We start from the raw sequence: 10105 nt of genomic DNA, 5'->3' as shown, positions 1-10105 counted from the left end.
ACTTTTGACTGGAAACCAACATCTAGTTACTCAACTGAATCTTTGGTGAAAAACAATAACCATATAGTGGTACTCATTTACATCTGAGGGCATGCTTTGAAGAATGCATTGGGGAACTGGTATTTCAAATTATGTAAACATCCCCTACATATTATACATGTTCCTGTGTTAAAGTAGCAAACCTCTTGGAGAGCTGGATAAGGCATCCAATAGATGACTGCTAGATTCTTCTATAGATGCTTGCTCTATTCCTTCCTTTTGGGTTTTTACTTCATCCTTAATTATTTCCACATCTGGCCTGGGGTTCTCAGTTTTTGTGGAGACATCCATGCCATCTACAGAAAGATGAAAAATGTGTTCATTTTACATTTTAATTAACCTCATTTGCAGCAGTTTAAAATGCAACAGTATCACTACCACAAAGAATGTAAAAAGAATAAGAACCATGGAATTCGTTCTAGACAGTCACATTTAGCATAGACACACTAAAAGTTAAATAGTCTTCTAATCTGACATAACAAAGGACTGAAATGGCCCTAAAGGCGGGGGGCTTCATGCTGCCTCTTTGATTGCTGGATTGGGGCTGTGGCAACCACACACTGCAGCCCTGATCTGGTGTTTTTCCAGCCCAAAAACAAGCAGCAAGATGTTGCCCCTTTTTGGCCTGGAAAAAAGCTGTGCTTTCCACTGCCATGGCTTTTTGCTGTTCTTGCAGAGTGCCGAAAAACTGCCCCCCCATGTGGGCAGCGGGGTGGCATGACACCGCCTTCGGGGTGTGCACTGTCCATACACCACACTCCTATGCCACTAGGAAGCCAGCATATTGATGTCAATGGATCTACTGGAATGACCAAAGCTAGATCCTACTGAAAACTTCTTCACAATGACCTTTTGGAACACTAGATGAAGTTCCTATAAGAAAGGAGTGAAGACCTGAGGGCCTGTGCACAATCCAGGTAATGCTAACACCAAAACTAAAGGGGTGTGCTGACTACTTTCTCATCCCAGGATCTTTAGCATTTCCTCTTGCACCAAAATACAAAGGAGGTGTCCTCTTTCTGCCTACCCCCTGCTGTTCCAGCTAGCTTCCCTGTTCATCCAGCCTGGGGCTGTCCTCATCCAACCACTGTTTTCGTTACCCTAAACTTAAAGCCATCCACCAATTTGAAATCCCACTGTCAATTCCCGAGAAAGCCACCAAATCTCTGTTACCTTGCAAGATAGCTCATTGCCAGAAACTAGTTTTCAGGTATAAACATTTGTCTCAAAAACACAGCCTCTGTGCACACAGTATATATATAGTTATCCCAGGCTGCATTCTGGGGATGAGCTCTGTTGCCCTCAGACTCCAGTCTGAGCCATTCCCACTTTCCATGATCAACTCTTTGGACAGGCCCTCTTTATACCCCTTCAACTCTGCTATCCAGTTTCCATATTTCTATTTTGGCTAGCATTGTATGCTGTGTCTGTCTGAATTGCTATCATGTGTTTATGGTATGATTTGTTTATGGTCCCCATGGACCTTGCTCTCTACAGACTGCTTACTCTCAGCTTTTGGGGCATTAGAAAGCACTGTCCTGGTTTCTGACTGTCGTTTACGTTTGTCCAGCATTAAAACATCATCACTGATGTATAATTCCTTTATATCACTGAATGTAACCATAATAGGTGTAACATAAACAACTAGCAGAATTTAAAATTATACCTTTTAAATTAAAGTATCATTGGCACAGCCTAAATGTACACATAGTTTCGTGTGGCTAAAGTGAAAATTTGGTAAGATGTGATGTTTTATTTTTTAAAAAAGAATACATTTAAAAATTTTAAATTAATTTTTTAATTTACATCATCTCTTTGGCATTTTAAAGGGACATAGGTGAACGCCACAGGCCATTCCTACCCAAAGGCAGATGTATAGGGAGCAGTGGTGTCAGCCTATTCCAGAGATCATCCAAGGTGTGTCACCTGGTGAGGTTTGAATCCCCAGCACCCCACTAGTGACACCCTTGATCATGCAGCAGAATGTAAAAAGCACCACAGGACAACACTGTGTGGATGCAATGGTGGCAGTGAAGAAGGATGATTCTATTCTATGATTCTATGATTTCTTCGCTGCCACCACTGTCACGGCACAGGCTTTCCAGTGATCTCCGAGTCTTCCACCATCGTTGCAGCTGTCTCCATCCCACTCATTTCATCACCTCCAGCTCCCTAGTGAACCAGGGGCTCACTTGACCCCAAGTCAGTGAATGCTTAGGAGCAATCATGTCCACTGCCCCAGCCTTTTCCCTATTCTAGAGATCAGCCAGGGCTTCAACAGGATCACCTGCCAAGGCAACAGGAAACTACTCAAGAGCCACCTATAAGCCTCCTGGGGCGGGCCATCTTAATCCAGTGAGTCTATTTATATATTACACTCATCCCTCCATATTGGCGGCTTTGATATTTCTGGCTTTGATTATTCACAGATTTGATTAATATGTTCTCTCTAGGAATAACTAGGTCCTCCAGTGCACCTCTATGGTCAACTTTAACTAAAAGTTGCACTGAAAGGCCTAGAGATTCCTAGAGAGAACCCTCTACCAGACATCTGTAGCTCCTCCAGGGCAGTTCGATGGTCAGTGTCTGTTGGACACTGACCACAGAGTTGCACTGGAAGACCTAGAGATTCCTAAACAGGTGTCCTCTCAGGTAAAAACATGGTGTTTTTGTTATTTGCGTTTTTTCAATATTCACAGGGGTCTTGTTCCCCTAACCCTAGCGAATATGGAGGGACAAGTGTATTTATAAAACCCACCAGGAACTCATCTGTCCAAGACTACTGCCACACTGTAGAATTAAAGCAGTTTGACACCTCTTTAACTGTCATGGCTCCATCCAGTGGCATCATCCCCAGAAGCCTCCCCTCCCTTCTCTGGATGACACCCTGGGTGGGGTTGCCACTGGCTCCATCCAATGAAATCCTGGGATTTGTAGTTTGTTGTGGCACCAGGGCTCTCTGACAGAGAAGGCTCGATCTCCCACAAAACTACCATTCTCAGAATTCCATATCTTTGGACCATGGCAATTTAAAGCAGTGTCAAACTGCATTAATTCTGCAGAGCAGAAGATGCAGCCCATGACAAGGGAACTAGAAAATGTTCCTCCACACACAGCCAGATCACCCTGATCCCATCTTGCCTACAAAACTAGGTCCATAGTTAGTTAACTGGGTCAGTTAACGTTGGGAGCCCACATCCTTTCTTTGACCTGAGAAAATGTAAGAGTACAATTAATTTTAAAGCCATATTTTTCTCTCATGTTCATCCTGCATCCGCACTGCAGAAATAATCTAGGTTGACACCACTTTAACTGCCTTGGCTCCATGCTATGGAATGCTGGGATTTGCAGTTTTACTGAGCCACTGATGAGAGCCAAATTGAGACAGCCACTAATGAGAGCTTTGAACCTGCAGCATGGACACACTTCCCCCAAGGAAGCTGTCCCTTGCACCTCTGCAACAATCAATGCTTTCAACCTGTGTCCTCTCAATCAGGGCTGCGTCCGCACTGCAGAAATAATCCATCTTGACACCGCTTTAACCGCCTATGGGAAGTGTTGTTTGGCTCCAGAGCTCTCCAACAGGGAAAGATAAATGTCTTCTTATTGTCTTACGATGACACTGCGGCGAGCCTATCCTGGCATTTTCTAGGCAAGGCTTGTTCAGAGGAGGTTTGCCAGTGCCTTCCCCTGAGAGAGTGCGACTTGCCCAGGGCAACACCATGGGTTTCAGGGCCGAGCCAGAAATCGAACTCTGGTCTCTGGAGCAGTAGTCCAACACTCAAACCACTACACCACATTGCTTTTCACATACATATAAACAGAGGCAGTCAGAATATACACTCAAACCATGCTGTCAGTGGCAACAAAACCACAAATCCCATCATCCCGCAGCATGCAGTTAAAGCGGTGTCAACCCGGATTATTCCTGCAGTCTGGAGATGGAGACGCAACCTGGGAGGAACAAAAGAGAGATACATTAGTATAAAGAAAGAAGGCGGGGAGGATACTCTTACACCTTCTAGGTTGGAAGGAAGGATGCGGGCTTCTAATGCTTAACTGAGGAGCCAAACACGCGTCTATTGCGAACGTCTGAACGCGCCAAATAAATAAAGAAATGAAACGAAAGCGTGCAGCCGTGGGTCTTTTTCTTACTGGGCTCCTCTGTTTCTTCTCCGTCCTCGTTTCCCACCTCGTCCTGGTCCTTCTCTTTGCGGGGAGACAGGGGCAGCAACCCTCCGAGCGTCGCCGCGTCTCTGGCCGCCATTTTCCCCTCAGGAACTAAAAGGGAGAAGGAGAAGATGAAGAAAAGGCATAAAAGGGACTCTAGGCCCTCGTTCACTGGACCGACACAACCCCAACAACCACAACCCACGACTGTGTTTGCCTAGAAAGCTAGGCCCAATGGCCTCGTTTCCCAAACGCCTCAGGCGCCTGCGGACTACATTTCCCAAGAGGCCAAGCGGCACACGCTCAAAATGGCGGCCAGATGTTAAGGAGGCTGGGAGGGAAAGGGTTTCTCCTAAATGGAGGGCCTTGCTGCTGTTGTGTGTCTGCTGCTCCCAAGCAGACTCCACAGACAGAGAGAATATTAAAAGACATAAAATATAAAAACCCATTATATATATATATATATACACACACACACACACACACACTATAATACAATTATAGCATTCTGTGGAAACATATTGAAAGGGAGAAGGAGCCCTGGCTGCTGGCCATAATATATAAGCAGCAGAAAGCTTATTTATTTATGTTTACTTATATGTTCTCTCAGAAGTAGTAACAGCAAAATAACAATATAAAGTGCACATAAGCACGATGAGACTATTAAATTACTGATAATGATTTGTGTGTGTGTGACAATAATAAAAATTAAAATAGTAAAAAAAAAACAACCTAGGTTTCCAATGTCTTCCAAAATTCCAGTTCCCAGAATTCCATAGCACGGAGCCATGGCAGTTAAAGTGATGACAAACTGGATTATTTCTCCAGTGCAGATGCATGAAAGAAAGAAGTTGGTAGCATGAGCTTTGAGAGACTTGAGCCTGCTTCCTCACATGCATCTTATTAAAATTAAAATGGTTATTAAAATAAAAATGGTTACTTTGGATTACTAGTAAGAAGTGAGGCCGACACATATCCTGTAATTCTAACAATAAGTAAAAAACGGTCATAGGGCCAAAACACACTGCAGAAGTAATCCAGTTTGAGTCCACTTTAAGTGCCCTGGCTCAGTGCTAAGGAATTCTGGGAATTGTAGTTTATTGTGGCGCCAGAGCTCTCTCTCTCTCTCTCTCTGACAAAGAAGGTTAAATGTCTCACAAAACTACAGTAATCCAGAATTCCTTAGCACTGAGCAGTCTCAAACTGGATTATTTCTGCAGTGTGTTTGAGACCACAGTTAGGTTGTAGAAGGAAGAAAGCAATCCTTTGTATTATAATTGTAGCACCCTGTGTATCTGAGGAAGATGGCCCAAGTCTACTGAAGCTCATGCTACCAGCTCCTTTATTTCAGTTACACCAGTATCACACTACACTGTGTTATAGCACTATTAATGTGGCCTCTTGTGGAATTTTGAGGTTCAGTGAGGCCTAACTGCTCTCCGGCTGAAAATTTTAAATGCCCCTCCGTCAACTGTAAATCCCAGGATTCCACAGGAGGTGGCCATAGCAGTTGAAGTGGAATAACAGCATTATAACAGTGTACAGTAGTTCGTCTCAAAAGTTGCTCCGAGATCCCTTTGCAGGCAGAATACTGTACTGTCCAGTGAGAGTATATGGTGCCCTTGGTAAGGTTTAATGGAATAAGAATTAGGCTAAGTTGATTGTAATGGGAAATTCAATGATATAGCCATGTTAGTTTGTAGAATCAGTTGTAGAGAGCTCTTGAGGCACTGAAAGATAGAAGTTGGCAGCATGAGCTTTCCTAGGCTTCAGTCTATTCCAAATGTGTATACTGTATATGTATATACTGTATACAGTTGTCCCTCCATATTCGCTAGGGTTAGGGGAACAAGACCCCCGTGAATATGGAAAAACCGTAAATAACAAAAACACTGTTTTTACTGGAGAGGACACCTCTCTAGGAATTTCTAGGTCCTCCAATGCAACTCTGTGGTCAATGTCCAACATACACTGACCATAGAATGGCACTGGAGTAGCTACAAATGGTCTTTCAGTGCAACCTTTAGTTAAAGTTGACCACAGAGTTGCACTGGATGGCCTAGACAGTCCTAGAGAGAACATATTAATCAAATCCGTGAATAATCAAAGGCGCAAATATCAAAGCCGCTAATATGGAGGGATGACTGTATATATGTCTGTCCCTGGTTTCCACTCCACTAAATGCATCTGAGGAAGTCGACTGAAGTCTAGGAAAGCTCTTGCTGCCCACTTCTTTCTCTCAGTGAGTTTCAAAGGTGCTACAAGGTCTCTCTACATGAATCAGTAAGAAGCAGCAGAGTCTACTGCAGCTTCCAAGGAGCCAGGGGAGGCGGGGAAACTACAACCCCCAGCATGCACCTCGGCGCAGGTTCCATTGGTGCCAGGAAGAGAAGAGCAAGAACAACAATAACCAGCCCCACCATTTAAAGGTCAGCTGCTTGGCAGAAAGGGCGGCTTCTATGGGGGGAAAGAAGACTAGGGGAGAGAAGGTGAGAGACCTGGGAAGGTGGGAGGCGGCCTTGGCTTCGAAACTGGTCGCCACTGGTCTGGACTGGGGAGTTGTAAGCCTTGGGGGCCAATGCTTCTGGCTGGCCTTTTGGGGGAGAGAGAGCCCACCTGGAAGCCACTTCCTAGTGGACGATGGAGCTTATGGGGCTTTCAGGGGCTTAGTCACACTCTCTCAGCCTCAGAGGGAGGGAATGGCAACCCCCATGTGTATATTATATTATGTATATGTGTATCTATATAATACACACACACATATATATACAGTATATATACAGTATATATATATATATATATATATATATATTGTAGAGAGATGTTGAGGCACCTTTGAGACTATCTGAAAGAAAGAAGTTGGCAGCTCACAAGATCTCTCTACATACCCATTCCTCCTTGTATACGGTGTGTGTGTGTATATATGTGTATTAATTATAATATATAACACACACATATATTATATATATTAGATACTTATAATTAATATATAATTAAATATTTTACACACACAGACATACATTCTCTCTCTCTCTCTATATATATATATATATGTGTGTGTGTGTGTGTGTGTGTAAAAATATTTAATTATATACTAATTATAATTATCTAATATATATAATTAATATATATATGTGTGTGTGTTATATATTATAATGTGTGTGTGTGTGCGCGTGTGTGTGTGTGTATATATAGGGCCCAAATAGACAGTCCAAAATAAAGCTGTTTTGGGTCACTTTGGAGGTATGCTGTTTAAATGACACACACATCTTAAGAGGCCAGAAACTGCACCAAAGCTATGGTCCAGTCCTTCGAACTGGAGCATGGCTTTGGCGCGGCTTTTGGACTCTTAGGACGCATGTAGCATTTAAACATCATACCTCCAAAGTGACCCAAAGCAGCTTTATTTTGGTCTGTATGCTTGGGCCCACACACACACACACACACACACACACTCATCCCTCCATATTTGTGGCTTTGATATTTGCAGATTTCATTATTCATGGATTTGATTAATATGTCCTCTCTAGGAATATCTAGGTCCTCCAATGCAACTCTGTGGTCAGTTTTAACTAAAAAGTTGCACTGAAGGACCTAGAGAGAATACCAGGCATTTCTCCACTAGGCATCTCTCTACTAGGCATCTGCTCCGCCAGGGCAGTTCTATAGTCAGTGTGTGTCAGACGTTGACCACAGAGTTGCACTGGAGGACCTAGAGATGCCTAGAGAGGTTTCCTCTCAGGTAAAAAAAATCCATGGTGTTTTTGTTATTTGTGTTTTTTCCCCATATTCACAGGGGTTTTGTGCCCCTAACCCTAGCAAATATGGAGGGATATGTTTATATAATATTATATTATAATACAATAGGGTTGCCATAGGTCAGCGTGGTGTAGGAGTTTGAGCATTGGACTACAACTCTGGAGACCAGCATTCAAGCTCCAGCTCTGCCATGAAACCCACTGGGAGATCTTGGGCCAGTCACACTCTCTCATTCTCAGAGGATGGCAATGGCAAACCCCTCTCTGAAGAAACTGGCCAAGGAAATGATAGGAGTCATCTTAGGGTTTTTGTAAGTTTTTGAATTGTACTATGGTTTTTAGAATGCAAGCTGTTTTGGGTCCCAATTTTGGGAGGAAAGCAGGATGCAAATTAACATAATAATCATAATCGTAACAATAATGGTCGCAGTAAGTCAGAACCTACTTGAAAGCACACATACACAACATTCAGGGGTTGGCCATGTAAAAGTACAGTAACATCCCAAATCCACAAATAGTGATACCTTTATTGGACCTACCAAAATGCAGAAAAATATATGATGCCAGCTTTCCAAGCTCCACTGGCAAAGTTGTTAAGAATCATGTTGTTGTTAACTGTCTTGGAGTTGTCCTTGACTTTGATGATTTATTTAGCGTGTTCATACCCTGCTCTTCAGCCACAAAGGCTCTCAGAGGCGCTTACAGATTGTTCTCTAGGATGCCAGTTCATGGCAACCCTGTGGATGGGACATCTCCAAGACTCTCTGTCCTCCACTGCTCTGCTCAGGTCTTGCAAACTCATATCCAGGACTTCCTTAAGGGAGTCATCTAGCATGCAGCCTTTCTCTCTTTCTGCTTCTCTCCACCTTTCCCAGCATTACTGTATTGCCTTTCCTAGTGAGACGTGTCTTCTCATGATGTGGCCAAAGTACAATAGCCTCAGTTTAATCATCTTGGCTTCCAGGGAGATTTCAGGTTAAGAATCATACAGGTGGGGGGGAAATCTGATGATCTTAGTCAGAGGCCTGCATTTTCTTAATGTGTTATTGTTGTGTTGTTCTGTGGAGGGATATCTATGCAAGCGGGTCCCTCCTCTTGACCATGTGCCACACTGGGAACAAAGCATTCAGAAGTCCAAGAGATAAAATTTGAATCCCATTAGCAATACAAAAAAGTATGTCTTCTGAGATCCAAGATGTCTCCATCCTTTGTGAAGTCACAACCCCCTTGGAAAATTTTAGGTGTTGTTTTGTAAACCATACCAAATATATTCCCAAATTTTAAAAAATATATATATTTTTAACCTTTATTGGAGGTAGAAACCTCAAATAGTAAACTCCCAGTCCATTGGATCTTTAGTAGTAGTGCCCAAAAAGTGGTATCTTCACATCCAGGAAACATAGGCCTGTTACAGACTGCCAAAATAAAGCTGCTTCGGGTCTCTTTGGAGGTATGCTATTTAAATGATGCATGCATCCTAAGAATCCGGAAGCTGCACCAAAAGCTTCACTCCGGTGCTTAGGAATGGAGTGTGGCTATGGTGTGACCTCCGGACTCGTACTGCCTCGCCGGACCGCGTAAGACCCATCATCATTTAAATAGCATACCTCCAAAGAGACCCGAAGCAGCTTATTTGCAGTCTGTAACAGCCACATTCAGGGGAAGCTGTGTTGACCATATAAGCAAAGTACACAAGGACAGAGTGGAATGACAGGAAGAAGCTGTAACCAGCACGCTGGATTTTTAAGGAACCTTCTGCTTATCACGTCTCAGTTGCTATACATATAAGAATTAATGAAAGATGAAGTCAAGGGAAAATGTTGCATCTTTTAGGAATGGTAGAAGTGCTGAGCAGTATCGCTGGAAAACCCAGCTATGTATCAACCTCTGAAAAAGAATTGAAAACTGCGCAATCACACAGGAGGAGAAATCGTAAAGAGACAAAAAGGCACATACATGATCTGCTGAAACAGTGCTACTTATTAGAAACAATCAAATACACAAAATACATAATGCAATTTAACAATCCTGCCCTCTCCTGTACCTCTCTGCAGGAGGATAAAAGGATGAAGAAAAACATTTATGTTTTCAACTGCTGTTGTGATTTTATCAGGAAGCAGGGGCTTGTGTAAAGTGAT

General features: G+C 43.1%; 2 protein-coding genes across 6 annotated transcripts in view; one reads left to right on the top strand and one right to left on the bottom strand.

The window, feature by feature from the left end:
• The window catches only part of TRMT1L (tRNA methyltransferase 1 like), a 25738-nt gene extending 21240 nt beyond the window's left edge, over positions 1–4498 (bottom strand). Inside the window, exons 1-2 of the mRNA XM_042464345.1 lie at positions 4195–4498; positions 175–335 (exon numbers count right to left, since the gene is read on the bottom strand). Coding sequence (XP_042320279.1) covers positions 175–335; positions 4195–4306 — 273 coding nt within the window. The 5' untranslated portion in view covers positions 4307–4498. The remainder of the gene's footprint in view (positions 1–174; positions 336–4194) is intronic.
• Positions 4499–6562: 2064 nt separating this feature from the next.
• Positions 6563–10105, top strand: part of SWT1 (SWT1 RNA endoribonuclease homolog) — a 58905-nt gene continuing 55362 nt past the window's right edge. For 2 of the 5 annotated variants that reach the window (XM_042466383.1, XM_042466385.1), the window contains exon 1: positions 6608–6698. The gene's annotated coding sequence lies outside the window, so the exon portion shown is untranslated. Of the gene's footprint in view, positions 6699–8255; positions 8279–10105 lie in introns of those variants that run through there. The other 3 variants (XM_042466380.1, XM_042466379.1, XM_042466382.1) reach the window with 3 other exon arrangements.

The sequence above is a fragment of the Sceloporus undulatus genome, chromosome 4 (genome assembly GCF_019175285.1).
Source record: "Sceloporus undulatus isolate JIND9_A2432 ecotype Alabama chromosome 4, SceUnd_v1.1, whole genome shotgun sequence".
Classification (NCBI taxonomy): Eukaryota; Metazoa; Chordata; class Lepidosauria; order Squamata; family Phrynosomatidae; genus Sceloporus; species Sceloporus undulatus.
The sequence above is the reverse complement of the archived record's forward strand: the minus strand, read 5'-3'. Positions and strand labels throughout refer to the sequence as shown.